Here is a 27944-nt window from a genome sequence, read left to right as displayed (position 1 = left end):
CTGGAATCATATAAATACCGAGTATTAGGGTTTATTCCGATCTGATCCTTTGTCTTCGGTTTCATAGTTTCTCCTCTATTGAGAACTTTGTATTACCTTTCATTAGGATTTGAATCGAGAGATTGAGAGTTGATTATTAGTTTTCATATTTTCCATCAAAGATTGTGAAGAACAATATTGTGACTTTTGTAAGTACTTTTCTGAAGCTATTTATGAACATCAATATAACTTTGATTTCTTATATGGAGATGAGTAGCTAAACTCCCATAACTAGGGTTATGGGAGCCTTGATGCAGAGAACTATTTTGGGGTTGTGAATGTGTTTGATTTCTAACATCTATCGAAATTGCATGAATCTTTCTTCATCTTAATGATATCTCTTGGTTGCAAACTTGAGAAGTGAGCCCATAAACTCCACTTGTCTGACAAGAAAGTGGATGTTGGGAAAAGAAGTGATTCACATGAACTCCATAGGTTTACGCTTTGGGTTAACGGGTTGATGCCTTAACAGGATCACCCTCATGAGAGTGTTATTGAATAATGCATGAATCCTTTAAGTTCGAGAGAAGTAAAGGGTGAAATACTCATTAGGTTGAGAAACATATGGGTAATCCTTAGAATTCAATAATTCTTGCAATTGAATACATAAGTTAGATTTCGAACACAAACTCGCAACCATAATTGTTTGAACATCTTGGTGAGCATAACTCTAGTTAATTCATTTTCATTGAAATTACATCTACATTTATTCTCAGTATCTGGACTTTTAACACAAATACAAAAGAATACCGTTAACACTTCCAAACCCCCTTTATTTCGAAACCTTAGATCAACAGTCTAATAACAATCACAATACTTAGTGAACACTGTATTCCCTGTGGGATTCGACACCCAACCAAGTGGGGTTCTATATTTGACAGCGACCACTTACTCTCTCGTAAGAGAGGTGTAATTTGGGCGCATCAGTTAACTATTTGGACTCTGTATGCATTGACTAGCTAGATTTACTGAATGAGTGATGTCAGGCCTTGTGAGTGTCAACTACGGAAGACTTCCCATAATCCTTCTATACAAAGATGCATCAACAGGGCTTCCAACAGCTTCATGAGAGCTATGTTTCTGTGCAAGAGGTGTATTTATTGCTTTTGCCCGTATCATATCAGTCTTATTAAGCAACTCAGCAGCATACTTCCCTTGACTCAAGTGTAGTCCACCTAGGAAGTACTTGACCTTAATTCCTAGAAAGAAATGTAAAGGACCAAGATCTTTCATAGAAAATTCTCTCCCAAGTTTAGCAACCACCTCTGAGACATGCTTTCGATTACTTCCTGTGATAATTATATCATCCACATATAGTAATAATAAGAGTCCCTCTGTTATCATGTAAAGTAAACAAAGAGATCTGCCTTGCTACAAGTGAAACCAAGGTGAAGCAAATACATACTGAATCTGTCAAACCATGCTCTAGGGTCCTATTTAGCACCATACAAATGCCTTCTTTAACAAAGAGACATGAGTTGGATACCTGGGGTCAATGAATCCTGGAGGTTGACTCATGTATACTTCATCCTGCAAGTGGCCATGTAGAAATGCATTTTTGACATCAAGTTGTCTGGCATGCCATTTTGAAGTAAAACAGCTACAGACAAAACCACTCTAATTGTTGTAGCCTTTAACCATCGGACTGAATGTTTCTTCAAAGTCTATTCCTTCATGTTGAGGGAAACCCCTAGCAACAAGCCTTGCTTTGTACCTGTCGATTGCTCCATTTGCCGACAGTTTAGTCTTAAACACCCATTTGGAGCCAACCAAGTTCATACCTGCATGTTTAGGTACTAGTATCCAGGTTTTGTTATTGTGTAGAGCATTTATCTCATCCAGCATAGCTGCAAACCAATGTGGTGACTTCAGTGCTTCATTTCTTTATTTTGGTTCCCTCATGATTTGTTCTTTGCTTGCAACAAGAGACACATAAGGTAAAGCAGCTGATTTTGCCTTATATCTGGTGATCATATGATGCCTTTGTGGTTCTAGTGATATCTGAGCTGCACTATCTTCTACGAGTGTTGCACCTGCACTATCATCTTGTGGATTAGACACTGAGAGTGATGAGGGTTGTGGTATGCTAGGTGGATCAGTAGCATCTCCTATTGCTTCAGCATTTGAGATGTCAAGCATTTCAGAAGACTCATTTTCAAATATGGAACTAGAATCCCTGTCATCATTAACAAGAGTGGCTAAAACAGGTTCAGCCAGTGTTATTTGGTTATCAACAGTTGGCAATATAAGCTCAACAGGTGCTAGTTGATCAACTACATGAGTAGCCTGATCCTCAACAGTTAGTTGAGTCGCTTGATTCACCACAACCAGCAGCACTTCCCCTGGAGTAACTTTAACAGAATCATGTGCCTGCAAATTAGTAAAAAACTCAACAAAGGTAGCTAGGTGAAGTGAGACATTAGCTTTAGCTTGAGACTGTATTGGTTGTACATAAGGTAATGTACACTCGTAAAAAATGACATGCCTTGACACATAGACTCTCCTTGTTGGAGAATGATAGCATATATATCCTTTACTGCTATATCCTGTGAAAACACATGGATAAGACTTTGGGCTAAACTTGGTATCACCCTTAATGTACGAAAAACATCTACATCCAAACACCTTCAAGCTGTTATAGTCAGGTTGTGCACTATATAATTTGACAAATGGAGTCATTTTCAATACTGAGGAAGGCAGCCTATTAATGAGGAACACAGCAGTTAAGAAGGCCTCTACGCATAGAAAAAGAGGTAGGTTGGCATGAAGTAGCATAGTCAGTCCAGTTTCAACTATGTGCCTGTGTTTTCTTTCAGAAATTCCATTCTGTTCAGGTGTATTAGGACAAGAGATATGTCTGACAATACCACAACTTTCTAGATGCTTAATGAATTCTGTTTTGATGAACTCACCACCTCCATCACATTGAAAAATCTTAATAACTTTAGAGAATTGTCTTTCGATCATTTTTTGGAACTTGAGAAATACATCAAAAAATTCAAATTTCTTTTTCAATGGATAAAGTCATGTGTATCTTGTGTTATCATCTAACAAACACTACACAATATGTCATGTGTTGAGTAGATTCAACAGGTGCAGGACCCCAAATATCACAATGAATTTTCAATAAAGGTTCCTTCTCAACTTTATTCCTCAAGCCAAATGTTAGTTTACAACCTTTTCCCAACTGACAATTAGAACAAAAAGTATGGATTTTATTCCAACTACTGACATATTAATGCAACTATTACTACTCAAAATCTTCAAACTAGGATGTCCTAATCTATTATGCCAAATGTTGTCTGAGGTCTTGAAGTCTTGTGTGGCAATCAATACATACAGATTGTTGCCTTCCAAGGCATAGAGTCCATCTCTTTTAGATCCCTTGGCCAGTAGTGTCCTTGTCTTTTTGTCCATTACAACAAAATCAGTTTCATCAAATTCAAGAGTGCAGGAATTATCTTTAGCAATTTTACTAACCAAGTGCAGAGTTTTAGCAATCGTAGGTACTAAAAGAACTTCTTGTAATTTCATCCCTGATCTGACTGTATTGCCAATGTGTGTAATATCTAACTGAGATTCATTTCCAACAATGATCTTATCAGAACCTTTATAGTGTTTTAAGATCAGATAGAGTACCTGAATTGTTTATGTGACTAGTAGCACCTGAGTCCACATATCATCACCACTTGATGTATTCTGCAAATTCACAGCAGCAAGTACTTGTGGAAGTTCATTTGCAGCCTGGTAAGAATAGTCCCACCTGTAAAAGCACTTAAGAGCAGTATGGTTATTCCTACCACAAATTTGACATGACTCATTTGCATTTTCTCCTTATTCTGGTTGCCATTTTGATTTCCACCCTGATTGTTTTAGTTAATCTGATTATATGATACAGAAGGTCTAAAACCCCTTCCTCTGGAGTTAAAGTTGTTATTTCCTCTTCCTTTGGAGAAATTTCCTCTTCCTCTGCCTCTTTGACTAGAGACAGCCGAGAATGCCATGTTGGAGTTTAGTTGTGGCACCTCTTCTTCATCCTCCCTCATGTCAAAACCCCTGAGTGCATTAATAAACTGATTTAGTGTAGGATAGGGTGCCTTACCTAACATGACAGTCCTGAACGTCTTGTATTTGAGACCTAAGCCTCTAGCAAAGTTGATAACTTCACTGTCCTCATCAACAAGCTTGTGTATAGCAGCAAGTCCATCACATCACAGATGGCTTTGAACTCTTTGATATATTCATCAACCTTTTTGTTTCCCAGCCTAACACTCCGCAATTGTTGTTTGAGCTGAAATTCCTTGTCCTTTGTTGCTTGAAGATAGGCTTCTTCCAAACATTCCCACATCTCCTTGGCAGTGGAGCAACCTACTATGAGGTACATGCTTTCTTCTGTCCAGGTACCTGAGATCCAGCTCCTCGGCAGTACATCTTTCTCCTCCCAGTCATCAGCATTTTTACTATCTTCTTCATCTTCCTCAGTATCTATGACCACAGTTTTCTCAGCAGCCTTTCCAGCAATGGGCTCATTTACAGTTGGTTTCTTCTCCTTGATGAGATAAGTTAATCTCATGACTTGGATCAATTGCATCATTTGTGTTCTCCATATAGGATAATTTGTTGGCTCAAGTTTAATAGAACAGGAAGCAATAAGGTGGTGAAGAGAAGAAGTGGAAAGAGAATTGGTAGAGGACGTAGAAGGAGCCATTTTCAGGATTTGAGATGTTCAGTTCTTGGTTTTAATATTTAATCAGCGGAACGAGCTTAATGCTCTGATACCATGAAGAATTCTCAAGCCCAGTAAAGAGAATCAAAGTATATTTCTGATGATAAGGAGTTGAGTACATGCTCCTACTTATAGGAGTTGAATACTACGTAGTTGTAGAGTCCTAGACTACTTACAAGTAGGGGTGGGAATGGTATGGTATGGTACGTATTTGAAACTTCGGTACGGTAATTTTGATATTAGGTTTTTGAAAAGATTATACCATTACCATACCATATTAGTTCGGTATGGTTCGGTATTTTGACGTTTGTTTTGGTATTTTGCGGTAATCAGTAACCATAGTTTGTTTAACTTTGACAATATATACTCATATACTAGAGTACTATTACTTCGACTTTTCAAAAGCACGTCTTAATTATATCATAAATACACATTACACATGTAGAAATATTAAAAAAGAAGTACAAACAATTCCTTTTATAAGTCAATTACACCAAAAAGACATTTCAATCAAGAGCGAAAGTTCAATGTCTAAACATTTTTATACTAATACTAAGTATTATATTTTATATATATATATATATATATATAAAAGTTACTTATGTAAATATATATACTTCGGTATAGTATTCGATATTTCGGTATGTCATTTGTAAATACAGAATACCATACCATATACCAAAAAAATTTAAAATGTATACCATATACCATACCAAATACCATAATACCAGAAACCACAGTATCAAAATTTCGGTTCGGGATGGTAATTAGGTATATACCATACCATGCCCACCCCTACTTACAAGAGTCCTAGTTATGCCAATATTGAAGACTTAAGAGTTGTATCACTAGGCAACTACATATACAAGTAGATGTTTACTACTACTACAATACTAGTACAATTATAGATGCAAAGCATAGGATAACTCTAACAGAATCAGCTACCCTACCACAATCGTACACTCTCCTTATCTTCTATTTGATCAGTATCTTCAACAGTCTGAACCAGCTTGTGCACAGCTCGACTAAGTATTTAGCTTCAAGTTTCAAGATACAGAAACAAGATGTCATAAGAAATTTAAAAAAAAAAACAAGAAACCAATTGAGAACAGATAACTAGAACTGTTGTGATCAGACAGATAAGAAAATCATCCTCTTCGATCTAACACTACAAATTTATCAAACAAAAGGTGCTAAATCTTACAGCAGCTAGCTGACATTCAACAACCCGATTATTGTAGTTAACTGCTGCAGTAACTGCTTTTTGTGATTCAGCTAGTGAATGGGCTATCACAAAAGTTCCAGCAGCAGGGAGTTGTACATCAGTTGAACGTATAGGATTGAAATCAATCAGCTCCGCGAACCCAAATTGTGCCATAACAGAGATGGCCTGCACAGAACAATCGATTGATGCCCTTTAAGAATCAAATATTAAGTCAAGACTGTCTACTTTGCAATATTGAACTAGCAAAGAGACGCATTACATTGATTTTTAGGAGAACAACAAGGAAACCATCAATATTTAGGACAACTAATTTGTGTATTGCACGTTCCATTGGTTCAGCTGTAACTAAGTGATCAAGATTTAGTGTTAGATTGCATTACCTGATCCATTCCACCAGACTGAGTTCCGATGTGCCTTTCACATTCACATGTAAGTTGAGCAATTTCTTTCTGCGGAGAAAGATTAATTACTTCTAGGTGAAAAACAGAGGTACAGCTAACCCTACCAACAGATCCAAAATTTGAAAACTCTTTGGTTTTTATTTTTCTTTTTTTTTTTTTTTTTTGAGATAAAGGTAACTGTGAGAAATATAAGAGAAGAATATTATTTGAATTATTGTTACTACATTACTCCATTGAGGCTCTATTTATAGACACTACATTCCAATCCTTTTTCTAATAGGACACTACATTACGATCCTTTTCCAAGTAAGATTCTATATGTTATAAGATTCTATATGTTATTCCTATTCCTACTCATATTCTAACACTCCCCTGCAAGCTGGTGCATAGAAGGCATATGTACCAAGCTTGTTATGGATAAAACTAATACAAGGATCGGTGGGAGACTCGGTGAAAATATCTGCAAGAAAATTGATAAGGACTGTTCTGGACGTCCGAGAGACCTCAATTGAAAAGGAACAAGCTGAAAAAGTGATCCAAAAAGTAGTAAACATCACCGTAAAGTTAATCTGTCACTGGAAAATTGCCGGGAATTGGTATAAAATAAATGGGTCATCTCGAAATCAAGAGATGAGTATATCTTGAACAAGTCACCGAAGAACTGGCCAGAACATGCTCACGCGCCGGATTATTAGATTTGATGGTTGAAAAGTGGTCACAATCTGAGAAAAAATTATATGGGTAGGGTATGTCACGACCCCACTGAGAAAGAGAATTATATAGGTAGAGTCGGAATGATAACACGACCCTACTGAGAAATAGAAATTATATGACAACACAGCCCTACTGGAAAATAAAAATTAAATGTGTAGGGTTGAAATAACGAGACGACCCTACTGAAAAAGAGAATTTATATGGGTAGGATCGGAATGATGACAGAATCCTACTGCAAAAGAGAAATTATATGGGAAGGGACGAAATGACGGCACAACCCTACTTAAAAAGAGAAATTATATGGGTAGGGGAGGAATGACGGCACAACCCTATGCAAATCAAATTTGAAGAGTCGCTGTAAAGACACATGGAACTTCGCAAATCAAATCTAAGAAGTCACTGTAAAGATACATGGTACTAAGCAACTCAGATATGAGAAAGTAGTCCGAAAAGATGCACGGTACTAAGCAAATTAAATATGAGAAGCAGTCCGGAGAGATGCACGGAGCTACACAAATATGATTAAGAGAAAGTAGTCACCGGATAGATGGACGATGCTACGCAAATCGGATATGAGAAAATAGTCACCCGAAAGAAGCATAGTGCCCCAGTCTTTTGCTGACATGATCATTGGCCAGACGGGCGGCATATATGGGTTATAGCCGCCCGCCGGCAGCGGAAGCTCTTTGATTCTTTACCAAGATCATAGAGGCTCGGATACTATATGAGAAATATAAGAGAAGAATATTATTTGAATTGTTGTTACTACATTACTACATTGAGGCTCTATTTATAGACACCACATTCTAATCCTTTTCCAAGTAGGATTCTATATGCTATTCCTATTCCTACTCATATTCTAACAGTAACCAAGATTTGAAAACTCAAGCAAATGAAAATAAAAGGAAAGGAAAAATTAGGAAAGAAATTAGTCATGACAAATTCATTCATCTTAAATGAGGCTACTCTTTAAAAAAAACCTCTAAAGAGGATAAGAAATCAGATCCAAAACAAATGTTCAGGGTGGACCCGGATCAAACAGCCATATATGCTTTGAGTCAGACCTAGGATTTTCGTCAAGCAGATTCAATGCAGAAACTTTATGATCATGGCAGTACGGGTATGGAAGGTCAACTATGACAAGGTTCTGCTCGCTGTCTCCCTTTATTGATATTTTGAGGCTGTTCGTTTATTTAAAACAGTTGGAATTAAACTTTAACAAAAAACCTTCTTACTTCAAAAGGTTTCTTTAACTTCAGCTTAACCATAATCTATTTAATCCGTAACAATTACTAAATTCTAACAACGTAAATACTTATACGAAAAGAGAACCCAAAAAGAGCTACAAACTGAATTCAACAAACAATATTAATAAAGAACTTCAATCCCATAAGTTCTAAAGCTTTTTCTCAAAATAAAACTTTAAAGTTTTGGCTCTAACACGATTTTTTAGGTTTTTTCCCTAACTTTAAGTTTTAAAGCTTCATCTCAAATTTATTGATAGCTTTATCACTTAAAAGAAGTATTTCAGAAATTTAGCCAATGAAAACACAAAAGAAAGACCGAACTTTATTATTAAAGAAAATTTCGCATTTCAACTAATAATAGGCTAAGCAAAATTTAATTACCAAACATTAGGTTAATTATACACAAGCAAAAAATAACCAAACTAACATCAAGCTAGAAAGGAAAAAAAGTCCATTTGCATAATATGGTAAGGATACTACCTTGGGCATGTTAATGCCAATTGAAGCCATTATAGCAATAAAGGAAGAGCAAACAAATGCTGCAGAGCTCGAAAGTCCAGATCCTACAGCCGAAAAAACATGGAAACCATGAAATAGCCATAAAAACTGACTAGTTAATTACTACTAGACAGTATTCAAGATCGGAAGACATATACCTGTAGGAACTGTACCATCAACAACAACATCAAGTCCAACAGGTTCACCAACATCTATCCCTTTCAACTTGGCATATTCATAGAAACCCTTGTACCTGCACACACATATTAGCAGCTTTCGATGACATGCATATTTCAACTTGTATGCTCGATACTATCTGATTCTCTGGATCTTGGATGAAGAAATCAAGAAAGTAAGGTCTTACCCACAAATGAAATAATGGCCCCATCTGTGATTCTTCAGATCAACCTCCTGGAAAGTTAGATGTAAGGTTATTGACAAAAGAAACTAGAATTGCAGTATTCGAGAATAATGATTCAGTTATCTCTTTCTTTTTCCCCTTTTTCTTTCATCGGCAACTTATAAACATGGTTTAGACTTGAGAAAATAAACTTCAATGAATTATACACATATAAAGAACCACCAGGACATAATGAATAATTTCCCAAATTAAAGCTCCGACGATGTCACAACATTGTATCTTTTAATCTTAAACGCAACCCTTACTTCATCATCCACCAATCCTCAACAAAAGAAAGATGAAAAAACTGAGTGAGAGTATCTCAACAGCAAAGTTTACGATACCTGCAGAGGATCAGCAGGGTAAGTGCACAAGGAGTACTTGTCACTATTCACATTAGCAATTCGAAGAAGCTTGTCAGGCTCATTAGAGTCGTGTTTCCAGATAGCCACAATTGTGTCTTGGCGAATTGCCATAGGCAACACAGAGTACCCCTCATAATCTATGTGTTCCCCAATCAAGTTCACTCTCCCTGCATACCATAACAACAAAGTTGAGATTCGAGTGTAACCTACTACCAAAGTTCAGATTTTGAACCTAACCAACAAATAAAGTTGAGATTTTGAACGAAACCCAATAAGAAAGTTGTGATTATGAGAGTGGAAATTGACCTGGGGATCGAGCGTAGACATGAGGGGATTGGCCAAACAAGTCAATGAACTTGGACTTCAAATTCTTGAATCGAAATTGAGCCTCTTCAAGCTGTGATCCACTACCATAAACTGGCTCAAGATCAGAGAAAAATGGAATTGGTAATTCCTCGTGCCTAGCCATTGGATTTAGTTGGTAATAATGAAATCTGATGAAGAACTATTAACAAGGAATAAACGAGAAGCAAAAAGAGAAAAGATGTATATAAAGACGCTCCCTGATGGGATTTGCGATATAATTGAAAAAGATGTTGGATTAACTTGTGGAACTCCTAAATTCTGTGATTCCATTTACTCATTTATATTTTGATGACTTCCTTTTAGAGTACCTTTTTACCGTTGTTGACGTAAGTAATGATAACGGCGACGGACGAACCAAAGAAAGTGGTCTAAAGTGTTTAGTAGATGAATTAGTGTGATTTGAGAGAAAATTTATATTATTTCTTTCCTTAAAAACCCCTTTAAATTTATACAATATAAGTTAAATCCATAAGGATTTACAAAAAGAAAGAAATAACTTTAATAGGTGCTTGGATATGAGTCATAACCTGATTGATATGCTAATAAATGAAAAAGAGTAAAATATTCTTAAATTACATGAAGTCGAATAAAAAAATTATATATTAATAGTTTGGTTAAAAATGACTTTATTAGTATATTTGGATCAAAAATATATTTTTCCTAATAACCATGTTATTTCTTTTATTTTTAAAGTCATTTTTTTTCTAATAAAAATATGTGAGCCATCATTAATTTTCATATATATAAGATCATAGTAACCCATCACTAATTATCATTTGAATAATAATAATAATAATAATAATAATAATAATAATAATAATAATAATAATAATAATAAATTCTTTAAAAAGGAAAATATTTTTATTTCTTAGTTCTTTCGAATTGAAGTAAGATTAATATTTACTAATATAATCATTGGTTTTAAAATCAAGCTCCAACAATCATAATGCCATAAGTACAAAAAATATATTTCGTTGCTCTCAATCACAAAATATCAAGTATCATCAATGAAATTATTATTGACCTCTTTTTTATTTTAACTTTAAAATCAAGAAATATATTAGCAAATTCTTATCCTACTTTAATTCGAAAAAATATTAAAAAATAAAAGTATTTTCTATATTTGTAAGAAAAAAAAATTTGTTGTTATCTTAATAAAACATGATGAGGTTATTATGATTTTATATATCTGACTTATATTATCACTTTACAAAAATATTTGGATTGTTCTATTTTAATTAATAAAAGAGATTAACAAGAAAAAAAAAGTATTTCCCACTCTTTTGTTAGTTAAAATTTATTTGAAAGGAGTAAGAAAAAGTCTACCTAAAATTAATATTTTATTTAAAAAAAATGTGATTAAAATGAAAAGAAACAATATGTTCATTAGGGAAACGACATTTTTTAATCAAAAAGTAATAATATAAGTATATTTAGAGCAAATATTAATGATTGAGATATTTTTGAACTTAATTACTAATGGCAGAAATATTTTTAGACAAAACTATTAATGAATTGGCATTTTATTCAATTTCACATAGTTAAGGGTGTTTTGACAATTTTTTCGTTTGTTCATTTTTACTAGTTCACAATAGACTTTACACTTTTTTTAATTTATAACAAATGAAGTGCAAATTTTACCATAATAACTAGTCCATAATATTAATGAGCTTGGAAGATATTTGGGAATGAGTAATTAACATTAAAGAATGAAAAAAAAATCTTTTATCTTGATATATTAAAGTGGGCAACTAAAAGTAAAAATTTACTTTTAATAAATATAGTGGGTATGAAAAAGTGATTGGATGGAGTAAAATTTGAAATTAAGTTGAAAAAAAAATACTTAAAAATCTAAGTTGTGTTTATACACAAAAAGAGTAAAACCTTTTAAAAACTCCTCAAAATTATTCAAACTTTAATTTACATATTTCAAATTCGAAGTTGAAATAATGGATCAATTTAATTAAAAAAGATACTTATTTTAAAATAATTTTTAAAATCTAAAAAATATATATGTATGAATTTAATTAAAAAAATTGTTTTTATTAGGTGGATAAATCCAAACGATCTTAGAGACTAAATTTTTGTACTATGTCAGATGATGTGGTCCGCTAAGTCAAATGAGAGAATCAATAATATTATATTACATGTTAAGTGACGTGTCATGATCAATCAAATATCTTATTGTCATTAATTCAATCTATTTAGTTAGTGATTTAAGTCAACCAATCAAATAAAATAAAATTATATTATTCTCACAATTCTTTTCACTCACAATAATAGCGCGTATTTACATTTTAATAAAAATAATAATGAAATTATTAATTAGAAGAAAGATTAACCTGGCACCTAGAGTTGTCAATATAGGCTTCACCCGTCCGGTCGGTCCAACCCAATCCTTTAATTAAGTGGGGTTGAGCTAAATTTTCTCAGCCCATTTAGAAATGAGACTTATAAGTTCAGCCTCACTTGGCCCGTCGGTCTTAGAGGTCTAACCCTTCAGCCTCAGAGGCCAAACCATGGGTTGGGACATTAAAATTAATTATCAAATATTTTTAAGTTGATCATTTATTTATTAGAAATTAGAATTGTGTAAATTTTTTATAACTAGCTACTTATTTTTTTATTCATTCTTTGGTTGGTACTAATTTTTTGAAAGTTCTTAGTGGGTGTTTGAAATAGCTGGTAAGCTGCTTTTAGTTGTGAAATTCAAAAAGTTGCTTTTACTCGTGATGGTTTAGTAGTTGTTGCCTTTGCTTAATGCAATATTCTGTTCTTTAAATTTAGGCTCTCTTCTGTTATAATCTTACTTATTTTATGTAGATACTTTGTGTATATTTGTATTTATTATCTTAACCATATTAGATATTTTCTATTGAATCTATAGCTAATCATCATTTCTTTGCTTATTACATTAAATGCCATGAGCTAATTACAATTAAGAGATCATCTGGTGTGAGGTATAAGGGATAAATAGTTCAAGATAAAATGAAAGACTATTTTATCCCATATTTGGTGTGAGGTATTAGTTAGTAACAGCATTATTTATCACACCATTTACACCATAGTGATGAGATAAATTATTCGTATAAATAATGGAATAGTTAATTTCGAGGTTAATTATCCCAGGATAACTCTTTTCCAACCTAACAATCCTTAATGGTATTAGGCTTAAGTAATCGACACACATTTAAAGTTGTCCCGAAAATTCACTTAGACCCCTCAACTAAGCCTTGTACCTATCAGGCCCCTAACCCACCCAAATTTTGATCCAATCAGATTTTTTTTGCCTAATCAGCAACAGGCATAGAGTGTGTGTAATACATTCGCCTGACGTGACAAAAATAACCAATTAAAAGATGACATGTGGCATTAATCCAAAAGTAATAAAAAATAATCCATAACTAATTAAATTATAACTAAAAAAAATTATAACTTTTTTAAAAAATAAAAAATAAAACACCCCATGCCCCCCTCCCCACCTCTGCTTCTTCATCTTTGCCTTTCTTTATTAGTTTACCATTAGCTTAAAAATTTGGAAAGTATATATAAATAGTGGAAGAGTTGTGAATTAATTTATAGAATAAATTAATCGAGGATGAGGGCCAAGTTGTGAATTAATCGAAGAAAAAGGAGAGTTGTCATTAGCTTAAAAGCAATGGTTGTAGCCGGAATCCGCCATAGAAGCTCTTCAAGCTTCCACCTCCTACAATGTTGGCTTTGGAATTTCACCTTTTGCTACTCTTCTGTTTGATTGAGCAGACCAAACAAATTAAATTTTTCAATTGAGAAATTGATTTTTCAAAAGGGAATTAACTTAAAGTTGAAAATTGGTCAACTAAAAATTTGATTTTAGAAAAGAGAATTAAAGTTCAATTAATAAATTGGAAGATGACACGGCTTCCACTGCTTTGGCTTCCACTGTTTTTTTTAAATTGAAAATTGTTAATTGTATTAACGACATTGTTAAGAATTTAAAAAAAAATAGAGATGAAAAAGATGATGAAGAAGATGGCTGGGGGCTTGGGGGTTGCGAAGGAGGGGGTTGTTTTTCTTTTTCTTTTTAATTAAAATTTGTTATTATTAGAAATGTATTAAATAGGTTGAAATGTGATTTTTTTTTAACAAAAAAAAATATATTTGAGACTATTCACGCGCTCAAGGAGAGTGTAACACGCTTGTTACACTCTCCTTGCCAAATCGGCATTTTGTGCCTAATAGGTACCAAATTTAGCACTTGAGAAGGCCTGATAGGTACATGCATTAGTTGAGGGGTCTAAGTGAATTTCTGGAATAACTTTAAATGTCTGTCGATGACTTAAACCAATGTATTAGTAAGATGTCTATAACATGTTAAAAACTAATAGTATAGTGAAATCATAAAAGTTGGTGATAGCCTAGTACTTACAATATTTTCATTTATCATATTTCAAATTACTTTTATTTTTTGTGAAGGGCCAACTAGCCCCAACCCACGGCCCACTTAGGGCTGGGTTAGGCCACTATTTTAAAAATCTTTTAGTTAAAAGAGCTAGCCCATCTTAGTCCATTTAATTCTATAGCCCGCTAGGATTGGATTGGGTTGGGCCAACCTATTTTGGCAGCTCTACCAGCACCTGACTTTTGCTTTTCATCAATAAATACACTTAAATAATTATTCATACAATTCAAATGACTTGTGTGATGGGGCAAATGAAGAGACGTTGATTAGTTATGTAATTTAATAAGGAGAAAATAGGAAGAGCAAAAGCCATATAATATTTATTAAAAAAATAAATTTCACGTGATGCTCAAGAATTCATATATTGTTACTACTCTGCATGCCTACTTATAGTAGAGGTCCTAGAGGATATTTTTGTATTTTTTTATTTTAATTTATTTATTTTATTTTTATTTTTAATCAGTTTTACATTTAAAAATTACATAAAAATATTCTATAATTATAATAATTAATAATTTCAATTATTTGGAGACACATAAAGAAATCGTTAACTCAAAGTTTTATCAGTGCAATATAAATTGAGATATATAAATTTAAGTAATATAAATTACAATAATAATTAAATTAAAATATCTTTGAAAGACGTATAAAAAATTTAGTTGACTTTTTCAAATTCTATGTCATATAAAAGGGGATAGATGGAGTAACATATGTTATTTAAAAATTACGTAGAAAGTCATATAAATCATTATAATTAACATCTAAAATTATATAATAAATTTGATTGACTTTCTCAAACATCCCATCAGTGTCACATAAATTGAGATGAAAAGAGTAACATACAATATTGAAAATTATGTAAAGTTACTATAAATCAATAAAGAATAACTTTAGAATATTAAAAATTGTACAAAAATTGGTTGACTTTCTAAATTTCATTTGTGCCACATAAAGTGAGACTAAAAAAAAGGAAAACTTATATAAATCCCTAAATGTTTAAGTGTTATTACATTTTATCCCAATTATTTGGGTAATTACATCATATCTCAGTGTTTTTAAAATTGTGATACATCTATTATAACGTGAGACATATAAAAAGTGATACATTTAAAACTGACTAGATATTTATTTTAAGAAGTAACGGATTTTGATTTATTATGCAGAGCAAATCACGCCCAATCAGTTACAAGTTGGATTTCCTATATACCGAAAATCCACAATTCCCCTCGACAAAATTTCAAATTTAAAGTATCACCCATCATCGAAAATTTAAATTTGAAAATTTCATCGAAATTGACGTGAAGGGTACACTTTTGGTAGGTTATTGGTGACATCGATAAGGTGATTTTTTGATAGGTTGTTTTAGGTTTTTCCGGTGGTGAGTGGGTCATTTTCTAGTGAACTGGAGCTGATTCACCAGAACAGTGAGCTCCAGTGATGGGATGGTTGCTCCTTTCTCCTCCAGTGCGAACACAATATATCACCCATTAATAACATATGAATCACCCAATAATTGATGACGTCGATGGTCTATTGGTAACGCCGGTGGGGTGGTTTTTTGGTAGGCTGTTATGGGATTTTTCGATGGTGAGTGGGCCATTTTTTAGTGGATCGGCGCTGGTTCAATAAAAAAGTGAGCTCCATTGATGGAGATGACTTCTCTATACTCCTCCAATATGAACAAAATGTATCACCCATTAATAGCATATGAATCACCCAATAATTGAAATAATAATTGTATCTACCATATGAATCACCATAATACTATATGTATCACCCATTAATATCATAGTATCACCCATTAAAACCATAAAAATTGTATCTATCGTATGAATCACCATAATACCCACATAATGATATCATATTTATCATTCATATGAATCACCATTAAATAATAAACATGTATGAATAACTGTAACACCTCACATTTTTGGGCTAGAATTCAAACTGTTGTTCCTAAGTATACAGACCCGAACTTAATGATTCTATGTCTATATATGTGTGATGATAAGTTCTATAGTGTTAAAACATCTTTTTATATCAGTCGAGGTCATAAAAAATCTCCTAACTCAAAGACGAGTTGAGAACGCTCCTATCGATTAAGTTTTAGTGAACATTTCAGCTTGGGTCAACTTTAGATGACCATTACTCCTTGTACATAATAAATTATGTATCCTACTATATATCAAATAAAAGGTCTTCGAATATTCTTTCCAAAGCATTTTGTTTCACCTTAATCCGATATCAGAGCAAAAAGTTATACTCATTTTACTTCAGCATGTTTGTCTGTCAACAAAGTGACGACCTGAGTTGATAGGCTATCACCTGAGTGACAACCCATCAGCCAAGTCGTCACCCCAAACTAGTGAGCCATTATTTTCAGCTTCCAAGTGACGACCTGAGTTAATAGGCCATCACCTAAGTGACAACCTATCAGCCCAAGTCGCCAACCTTAACCTGAAACTCACAAAAATCAACTTTCAAGTGACGACCTGAGTTGATAGGCCATCACCTAAGTGACGACCTATCAGCCCAAGTCGTCACCCAAGACTAACAACTCATAAAATCAGCTTCTGAGTGACAACTTGGTGTGATAGGCCATCACTTGGTTGACGATTTATCAACCAAGGTCATCACCCTTAAAATTCATCAATTCCCATTTGGATTCGAAGGAGTATTTTGGTCTTTTTCCTTACCTCTCATGACTTAAATCACAAATAAAATGCTATTAAGTGAAAAAATATCAGTTTCTCATCACTCATAATCCTCTCCACTCTCAATAATAAGAAAATTAGAGTTTTCTCTCAAGATTATCTCCCAAGAACAAGATTCAAGCCTTTTTTCAAGAAAACCAAGAAATTGTAATTCCCAATCCAAGAACGTTCAAGAAAAGTTAATTCTCTTTCAAGATCAAAGCTGTAAGGTATGTTAAATGTAGAATCCATTTTTATGTTTAGAATCATGATCTTTACATATTTTTATGAATTATGCCCATGAACTTTCATATCATGTTTACATGAAAAGGTTGTTGTTATTAAACCCTATATGTTTGAATGGTTTTGTTCACTGATTTAATCCTTAATGGGTGATTTAGTATCAAAATCATGCTACTGCTACAAGTTTTAACACTATTCCCATGCTTAGCTTAAACTATGCATTGCAAGTGTTTGATAAAATGCCTAGATGAAAGGATTGTGAATAATGACTACATAATACATCCCTAAAGCTTTAGTATGTTTTAAATATTATGGTTTCCATATCATGTTCATGCAAGTCCAGAATAAAACCCTTAGTTTATGATTTGGTCATGTGATTCGTGCTATATTATCATGTTTAAAAGCACCCCCATGTCAAAGTCTTGATCCCTATGTGATTGATGAAATGCTTAAGTGAATAATTGTGAACAATGATTTCTTTTTATGGTTTCAAAGCTTTCATATGTCTTTGTCGTTATTGTTATCGAGTCCTGGGGGTTGTGAATACCCGAAAACTTAGCTATTTACTTAGTCTTAGTAGTTTCAAAATGGTTTTAGATAAACCATGAGCGTCATCGGTCCAGTTAATTATCTTATTCAGTTCAACTTAGATTAGTTCAGTAATTTGAGTCAGTTCTGTTGGGAGTAGGATTTAGTACTGAGCGAATACAAGGATGATAACTTCCTCATTAGTTAGGCAGAGTCGTTAGTAGCAGTTCCTGTGTTCCAGAACTACGTAGCCAGCGTAGAATGAGGAGCCACCCATCAGATTAGGCTTGACTACCTCCCAGGGGTCACCCATTAATTAGGCTTGACTCTGCCCAGGTGTCACCCGTTAGTTTAGGCTTGACATCCTAGTTATTCAGTAGCTTAGTGAATCCATATAATCATTATTAGTACTATTGACATGATACTAACACCCTTTTAACTAGGGTTACAGGTTGAACCCCAACCAGTTCAGAGTGGGGCAAGTCGATTAGATGATACCTTACACAGTCTCAGTCTGTAATTAGTATACTTCAGTTCAGGTTTGCATTGACCATAGTATACAATTATCAGTTATTCAGTTATCAGATTTTAGTATTTCAGTTTACAGACTATTTTTAGAATCATGTTATATGCCTGGTCATGCATTCTTAGATTTTACAGTATTCACGCATTCATATCAGTTACTCAGTTATCTCATACTATTCAACCAGTCATTATCCATATACATAAGCCTATGCATATCAGCCTAACCCCATTCAGTATACCAGTACATTCAAAATACTAATTGCATACTCTTTTCTTGGCTATGATTTCTCATATCATAGGTTCAGATGCTTAGGTTTCCGACCGTACTTAGATATCCCAGTGCATTAGTAGCAACAGTAGTGGTAAGTCCTCAAGTTCTGAGGATCAGTTATAATTATCTTAGTATTTCAGTTTTAGTAGCCAGTCGGAGTTAGTTGGGGACTTGTCCCATCAACTTCTCAGTTACTCAGTTATATTAGAGGCTTTTAGACACTTTTAGTGAGTTTTCAGTTTTCAGTTGTTATTATCATCCGTTTTATCAGTATTATCAGTTTTGTTTTACAGATATTATCAGAACTATGATTTAAAATTTTATGGCATTTCAGTAAATTCCATATATATATTCCATGTTACATTGTTCAGTGCTCAAAACAGGTACCAACATGGGTTAGCTTATGGTTCTTTGGGGCTGTAAGCACCGTGTGACGCTCAGGGTGTACTCTCGAGTCGTTACAAACTTGATATCAGATCCTAAGGTTTTAAAGTATCCTAGAGAATCTGAAAGCCGTGTTGAGTAGAGTCTTGTGCATGGGTGTAAAGCGCGCCACACTTATAGACAATAGGCTACAATACGTTTTAGGAAAATTTTCCCTTCTTTCATGTTTTAGATTATGCTATATATCAATTCTCTAAGAACCTTATGTAGATTCTGATCATGCTTCACTCGTGTCAACTCTACCTTACTTTTTAGGTAATAGAAACAGAGAAGCTTAAAGTCCTACAAATAGGGCTTTTTTCAGACAGTCACTGTGGATAGTATGGGATTGCCGCAGGTTCAAATGTTTCCCACCAGTTCCGTTATGTTCCAAAGTTTTAAAGATTTTATTCATGATCATGAAAAACTCGTGCACTAATACAAAGCCAGATGTTCCCTCAGATCTCATCTCAGAATCCTATGATAGTATATAACCTAGAGTTAGAAGCATAAACTCGGGAGTTTAGCAGTAGCAGAGTGGGGATAGTGTTATCTGAATTCAGTAGATTTTACATTTATGGGGCTAGTTATATGAAAGGTGAATTAGTAGGCTTGAAACAGTGTATGCAAGAATTTAAGTTTGATAATTCAAAGTTATATGTGTTGTTGATGTTGGCGTAGTGGTAATTCTCATGGTGTAAGGAAAATATGAGTTTAGAGATGTGATATTTGAAAACTATGATAAAAGTAGTATGGTTATTAAAGATCTGCAGATATCCCTGTTATGTGTTAGAATCTAAGTTTGAATCTTTGAAGGTTGAGCTAGTAGAAAGAGGAGTTGAAAATACTAAGTTAGTCGGTTCATAAGTTGTTACATGATGTATCTGGGGATATAGAAAGTTAAGAGTTCTATCTCAGAAAAAAGTATCAACAGTAGGGTTTTACACTTTCAGGTGCAGTCCTTCAGGGTGAGTTTAGTAATTATGGGTATTACTATACCCCAGATTCTAGAGTAAAGTGGTGCCAGTTCATTTTAGAGGTTCTCGGACTTAGAATAATGGCTTTAAGATAAGGGGGAGATGATAGAACAAGCAACCAAGTTAGGCTCTCATATCCTAGTAGTGATGCCAGGATGTGTAGGAAAGCAGTAGGAGAGGATGATGTCCAACCTGTTCTTATCTTAGTGCAAGATTTCTCAGTCATCACGATGTCTAATCATGCCTTATATGTCATTTCTATGATCATAATTCACGTTCATGCACAATATAAAGAATCATGTACACTTCTAGTCTCTAGTTTAAGGAGTTCCAGTTTGCTCAACAGTAATAACCATGTTCCATGAATTTAGAAACTCCAAACTCTGGTCATGCAACTCATGACTCATGTATTCATGTTTTATAGTATGCTCAGTTCCCATGAAGCATGCTACACTCCCAATGATCAGCAAAATTCAGATTATGTCATGTATATCCTCTGTTTAGGTCTCTTGATGAATCTATGATGTTGATATTTTATTCCTCAGGTCTATTTTAAGTGTCAAGTTTTGTATAGTGTTCATTCATGCCTCAGGTCCTCATGTTTTAGCCTTTTAGTGACCTCTCCTTATGATATAATGTAGTGATGAGCAATTGCTCAGATGGGAGAGAGTAAATGTTTCAAAATAAAGAAAGATTATTACATGTTTTTTTACTCGAGGTTGTAGTTATGAAGATAGTCTTGAATGTCATGTTGGTGTGTAAGTGGATAAATTTATTACGCGTTAGTGAATGGCTAGTAAGAGGTTGTATTTAGTTGTTGAAGAGATAATCAGAATTATTCAGGAGATGGGAAGTTATGAAAATATAGAGTGTATTGAATTCATGACTTAGACTAGTATTACAGTGTTATGTGTGCATTTTATAGATTTGAGTAGGCTTATACATAATGGAAGAATTTAGTCCAACTCAGACTTCAGTAGGTAGAGTTATCAGTGCCCATATGAATATTTTCAGTAGTCTCAGGTGAAATGCAGTATTAAGGTGGAAGGTATAGTAGAGAGAGTATTCGAAGAGTATGTCTAAGCTTGAAAGTTAGTAGTTGCTGTGCATAATGCCTAGTAGCTCTATCCTAGCTGATGTTTCATAGGCCTGTGTTCTATATTACATAATTTTAGCCTTGTTGTGATTTCTTATCCAGATATCTTATTCAGACCACGCCTAAGATTCTTTGCCCCCTAAAGTCATTAGAACTTTATAGTAAGAGTGTCAAAGAAATACTCTAATTAAGTATATGCTTTCAGTATGGTTAGTTTGTATAGTCAGTAATTTAGTTTAGCAGTCAGGCAGACAAGTTCCTATGGTTTTCATCTCTTATAGTCAGGAGGAAATTCCTTCATAACAATGCAACTCATTACCTCAATTCAGTTTATGCATCAGGAATCAGTTTTAGATTCCAGATATCCAATCATGATTCAGTTCATAAGTGTCCCGTACATCATCTCAGCCGTTCCTTAGTAATACAGACAAGTCAGTATCATTTGGGGGACAAACTATCCCAAGGGAGAGATGGTGTAGTACCCCGAGTTTTCATATCCTTAATCTCTAAACTTTTCTTCATAAAACTAGATCCAGCCTAAGGCAGTGGTTACTCATAAGTTGACTCTCTCGTTTCTATCTCAGCCTTATAACCATTCTCATTTCAGTGCACGATTCATGAGGCCAGTTCAGTTCAGGTATCATGCCCAAACTCAGTTATGTAATCATGTTTTTAGCATGTATATTAAGCATGTAAACTCAATTCCTCAGTGTTCTTAGCTTAACCAGCCTCATTCGAGGATGAATGCTCCCAAGAGGGAGAAAATGTAACACCCTATGTTTTTAGACTAGAATTCAAACCGTTGTTCCTATGTATACAGACCCGAACCCAATGATTCTATGTCTATATAAGTGTGATGATCAATTCTATAGTGTTAAAATATCCTTTTATATCAGTCGAGGTCATAAAAATCTCCTAACTTAAAGACAAGTTGAGAACGTTCTTATCGATCAAGTTTTAATGAACATTTCAGCTTGGGTCAAATTTAAACGACCATTACTCCTTGTATATAATAATTACGTATCCTACTATATATCAAATTAAAAGTCTTTAAATCTTCTTTCCAATGCATTTTGTTTCACCTTAATCCGATATCGGAGCGAAAAGTTATATTTATTTTACTTTAGCATGTTTATTTGTCAACAAAGTAACGACCTGAGTTGATAGGCCATCACCTAAGCGACGACCCATCAGCCAAGTCATCACCCCAAACTAGTAAGCCATTATTTTCAACTTCCAAGTGACGACCTGAGTTGATAGGTCATCACCTAATGATGACCTATCAGCCCAAGTCATCACCCTTAACCCAAAACTCACAAAAATCAGCTTCTAGGTGATGACCTGAGTTGATAGGCCATCACCTAAGTGACGACCTATCAGCCCAAGTCATCACCCAAGACTAACAACTCATAAAATCAACTTTTGAGTGACGACTTGGTGTGATAGATCATCACTTAGTTGAAGATTTATCAACCAAGGTCATCACCCTCAAAATTCAGTAATTCCCATTCAGATTCGGAGGTGTATTTTGGTCTTTTCCCTTACCCCCATGACTTAAATCATACATAAAACCCTATCAAGTGATAAAATATCAGTTTCTCATCACTCATAATCCTCTCTTCTCTCAAGAAAAAGAAAATTAGGGTTTCCTCTCAATATCATCCCCCAAGAACAAGATTGAAGCCCTTCTTCAAGAAAACCAAGAAATTGTAATTCCCAATCCAAGAACGTTCAAGAAAAGTTAATTATCTTTCAAGATTAAAGCTGAAAGGTATGTTAAATGTTCATTCATGGGTTATTTTCACCCATGGAGTCCAAGAATTCATTTTTAAGTTTAGAATCATGATCTTTGCATATTTTTATGAGTTATGCCTATGAACTTTCATGAATTTCGAATCTTATAATATGTTTACACGAAAGGGTTGTTGTTATTAAACCCTTCATGTTTGAATGGTTTTGTTCGTTGTATTAAGCCTTAATGGGTGATTTAGTATCAAAATCATGCAACTTCAACAAGTTTTAACACTATTCCCATGCTTAGCTTAAACTATGCATTGGAAGTGTTTGATAAAATGCCTAGATGAAAGGATTTTGAACAATGACTACATAATATGTCCCTAAATCTTTAGTGTGTTAAATATTATGGTTTCCATATCATGTTCATGCAAGTCCAGAATAAAACCTTTAGTTTATGATTTGGTCATGTGATTCGTGCTATCTTATCATGTTTAAAAGCATCCCCATGTCAAAGTTTTGAACCCTATGCGATTGATGAAATACTTATATAAATAATTGTGAACAATGATTTCTTTTTATGGTTTCAAAGATTTTATGTGTCCCTATCGTTATTGTTATCGAGTCTTGAGGGTGGTGAATACCCAAAATCTTAGCTGTTTACTTAGTCATAGTAGTTTCACAATGGCTCCAGATAAACCATGAGCTCCATCAGTCCACTCAATTATCTTATTCAGTTAAACTTAGATCAGTTTAGTAATTCGAGTCAGTTCAGTTAGGAGTAGGATTTAACACTGAGCGAATACAGGGATGATGGCTTTCCCTTCAGTTAGGCAGAGTAGTTAGTAGTAGTCCCTGTGTTCCAGAACTACGTAGCCAATATAGGATGAGGAGCCTCCCATCAGATTAGGCTTGACTACCTCCCAGGGGCCACCCATCAGATTAGGCTTGACTCTGCCCAGGTGTCACCCATCAGTTTAGGCTTGACATCCTGGTTTATCAGTAGCTTAGTGGATCCACATAGCCATTCTTAGTACCCGTGGCCCGGTACTAACACCCTTTCAACTGGGGTTACAGGTTGAACCCCAACCAGTTCATAGCAGGGCATCTTGATTAGATGATACCTCCCACAGTCTCAGTCAGTAATTAGTATACTTCAGTTCAGGTTTGCATTGACCATGGCATAGAATTATCAGTTATTCAGTTATCAGATTTTAGTATTTCAGTTTACAGACTATTTTCAGAATCATGTTGTATGCCTGGCCATGCATTCTTAGATTTCACAGCATTCACGCATTCATATCAGTTACTCAGTTATATCATACTATTCAGCCAGTCATTATCTATGTACATGAGCCCATGCATATCAGCCTAACCCCATTTAGCATACCAGTACATTCAAAGTACTGATTACATACTCTTTTCTTGGCTATGATATCTCATATCATAGGTTAGGATGCTTGGTTCCCGATCGTACCTAGATATCCCAGAGCATCAGTAGCAGCAGTGGTGAGTCCTCATGTTCTGAGGACCAATTATGATTATCTTAGTATTTCAGTTTCAGTAGCCAGTCAGAGTTAGTTGGGGACTTGTCCTATCAACTCCTCAGTTACTCAGTTAGAGGCTTTCAGACACTTTTAGTGAGTTTTCAGTTTTCAATTATCATTATCAGCCATTTTATCAGTATTATCAACATTGTTTTAAAGACATTATCAGAATGATGACTTAAAACCTTATGGAATTCCAGTAAATTCCACATATATTCCATGTTACATTGTTCAGTGCTCACAACAGGTACTAGCATAGGTTAGCTTGTGGTCCTTCGGGGCTATAATCAGGAAGATGTTTAAATTGATTATAATTTGGGAGAGATTTTAGGCAAGGTTATCTTTTAAAAAAATATCTTGCATGAGTTAATAGTGGAGTAAAAATAAGGTATGGTGTTTTGTTGATATGTATCAAGAGTAAAGTTGAAAATCGGAATTTAATGTAAATTTTAAAAAGGTAAGGAATATTGGGTAATATAGTTTTTTAAGTTTGGATTTTGTGTAATTTATCCTAAAAAGAAGTAACATATATTGAGTTCATGCTAGTACGGATTCCATTATCCAGTATAGCAACAGTTCGTGGATACTTCTCTTGTACGGTCCTAAAGTAGGTATATTGCTTAAGTTCATTATTTTAATTTTATTTATTAGAAAGTTAAAATTATACTTAGTTATGAGTTACCATTTTTCTTAATAATATAGTCTTCACAATCTCTTCTTTTGTTAAGTCGGTTTTTCTCTCCATCATCTTGAGTTACAGGTACTTATAAAGCATGAAAATAATAGCTTATTTTCTCCTATCTATCATTTTCGGTTCATATACTAATACTTTTTATATACATAGAAAGACATCTTTCACCTTTCAACTTACACGCACAACTTACTTTATACCCTTAACTGTACGAACAATTATATACCCCCTTAATAACTTTACGGTGAATTAAATTCAACCCTAATGTTGATGTGGCTTACATAAAAAGAAAAAAAATATGAAGGCACATTTTTTCTTTTAAAAAAACTGATCCTATAAATATATAATTAAAAAAATTTAAAAGAAAGAAAATTATTCCTTCCCCACCCATTTCTTCTTCGAACCCCACTACCCTCACCTCACTCCTTTCTTCTTCTGTAAATTTGACATTCCCTTTCTCCCCCACCCCACACTATTTCTACCGCACTTTATTAATTTTTCCATAAGGAAAAAAATATATATGAATATAGGGGTTGTAGATTTAACACCCTTTTCGTAAAATTCACTATTGAGAAGAAAATAAATAATTATTTCTTCTTTTTTTAAACTCAATTTAATTTTTCATAATAGATCAATTTTTTTTTAATTTTTACGATCTCCAAGACTTAATTTTTTTCAAAACAGGATGTAACTTATTTTTCTCTACTTATTGCTACATCCAATATGTGGATTAATTTGTTGATTTTTGTTTTAAATATTTAGATTTTAATTGATTGGATTCTTAGGATGCATGAGGGGTGGGAAGAAGGTGAACATAGAAGGAGAAAGAAAGTTGAGGGCTGGGGTACAGGGAGTTGTAGAAGAAGAAAATGGGTGTTTGTTGAAGAACCACAAGTGTTGGGGGATCAAGGGAGAGGTGTTTACTGTTGTTGTTGAAGAAGAAGAAAAAGAAGAAGAAAATGATGGATGTTCGGTGGGGAGGGATCGAAGTAGGGTGGGGGGTTATTTTTTTTTTAAATTAAATAATATACATATAGTGGGGTTATATCTTTTTTGAAAAAATTTACGACGTGGCTATGACATGGAGCTGATGTAGGTGTGAGTGTAATGCACTCTCCATTGTAAGATTGGTAGTATAATTTTAGGATGATATTTAATACATTTTAAAGTTGTTAAGGAGGTGTATAATTACCCGTGAAGTTAAGAGTCTAAAGTAAATTGTGCGAACAAGTTTAGAGGTGAAATGATGTCTTTTTTCATTTCTTTTTATACTTTACAATCATTACTATGTAATCACCCCCTTTCATTTTACTTATTTACTTAATTTTTTTTTACTATTTAAATATTTGAATCGAAGAAAAATATATATGACTATAACGATGTCAGATTGTTTATGAATCTTGAGCCGTTTTGGGAAGGTAGATTATGAGCTAGAGTTGCCTGCAGATTTGGCATCAGTACATCCGGTATTTCATGTTTCTTTGTTAAAGAAATGTATTGGTGATCCATCTGTAGTTGTTCCTTTAGAAGATATGGAAGTTAAGGATAGCCTTTCCTACAGGAACTGCAAGTGTGCATTAGTTTAATTTTTCTTTCACTTATAGTTGTTAATTTTTATGAGGTAAATATTTTCATATATGCACATCGTTACATATATTTAGGCATATAATTCTCTGAAAGTACCATATATGTCACAATATCACCAGGTTAACAAGATCTTCTAAATTTAGATTACAATTTCTTTTGTATGTTTTGAATTTTTGTTTTTTATGTAGCTCAGAGAAAGTTAAAAAATATGTGAATCATTTAAAATTTAGCATTTACAAAATAAATTATATGATTGGGTACATATCAGTTTAAATTGAAAAAGTCGATCGAACTGATTTTTTAAAATTTTAGTTTCAGTTATGTAGGTTTTTTGCGATTTCAATTTTGTTTTTCAAAATCTTGGTAATTCGATTCAATTTTTCAAAAAAAAAAAATGGTTAACCGAAAATCAAATTAATTTATATAATATATATATATATATATATATATATATATATATTGATTTACACTCTCATCTCAACAACCCACCAGAATAGGCCCATACCCTAATCCTAAATTCTCAAGTTCAACAAAGTTTTCAACATGCTCATCGCAATTCAAGTCTCAACCTCACTCTCACTGTAATCTCTTGCCGATAACCATTGTTGACAACCAATGCCACAGTCTATGAAGCCTCACAATCTACCAATCAATTTTATGTTATTTTTCTAATAATCAACTATTTTCTCCTCGAAACTTACCATATTCGAGTGTCAACCATAGAGTTAAGTTCATCGATGACAACTTCATTACTTATGGCCTCCTTGATTCGATCAAAATTCTTAAACATCTCTTTTTTATCTGGATATACATTGCAAATTGGATTATCCTAGAACTAAAAAGATATACTGACAGATGAAAACCCTTAAGTGGGATCCATGGTTTGAACCTGATGTTGAAACAACCATTGAGGTTGCTTGGATATCATTACCAAATCTCCCACTATTTTTTTTTGCTAAGGATGCAATATTTTCTATTGCATCGGCTGAAGGGAAGCTGCTTATAGTGAAAATGGCAACAAAAAATCAAACTAGACCTAGTTGTTCTAAGGTGAAGATTGAAGTGGATTTGATGGAAAAACTTCCCGAAAGAGTAAAAATTAATGAAGAAAATAATGTCACAGGGGAAATCAAGCCAAAATGGATAAGATCCAATATGATTATATACCAAAATATTGTAGAGAAAGTAGTTTACAAGGGCATGAGGA

General features: G+C 33.8%; 1 protein-coding gene across 4 annotated transcripts in view; it reads right to left on the bottom strand.

Annotated features, from left to right (window-relative positions):
• The window catches only part of LOC107878649 (galactokinase), a 16835-nt gene extending 6489 nt beyond the window's left edge, over positions 1 to 10346 (bottom strand). For all 4 annotated transcript variants that reach the window (XR_007052418.1, XM_047407092.1, XM_047407103.1 and 1 more), the window contains exons 1-7: positions 9922 to 10346; positions 9595 to 9782; positions 9215 to 9261; positions 9009 to 9103; positions 8833 to 8915; positions 6371 to 6439; positions 5970 to 6155 (exon numbers count right to left, since the gene is read on the bottom strand). Coding sequence is in view for 3 of the 4 variants with exons in the window: in XM_047407092.1 (XP_047263048.1) it covers positions 5970 to 6155; positions 6371 to 6439; positions 8833 to 8915; positions 9009 to 9103; positions 9215 to 9261; positions 9595 to 9782; positions 9922 to 10084 (831 nt within the window). In the remaining variant the exon portion in view is untranslated. The remainder of the gene's footprint in view (positions 1 to 5969; positions 6156 to 6370; positions 6440 to 8832; positions 8916 to 9008; positions 9104 to 9214; positions 9262 to 9594; positions 9783 to 9921) is intronic.
• Positions 10347 to 27944: the final 17598 nt, after the last annotated feature.

This window comes from Capsicum annuum, chromosome 1 (assembly GCF_002878395.1).
Source record: "Capsicum annuum cultivar UCD-10X-F1 chromosome 1, UCD10Xv1.1, whole genome shotgun sequence".
NCBI classification, from domain to species: domain Eukaryota; kingdom Viridiplantae; phylum Streptophyta; class Magnoliopsida; order Solanales; family Solanaceae; genus Capsicum; species Capsicum annuum.
The sequence above is the reverse complement of the archived record's forward strand: the minus strand, read 5'-3'. Positions and strand labels throughout refer to the sequence as shown.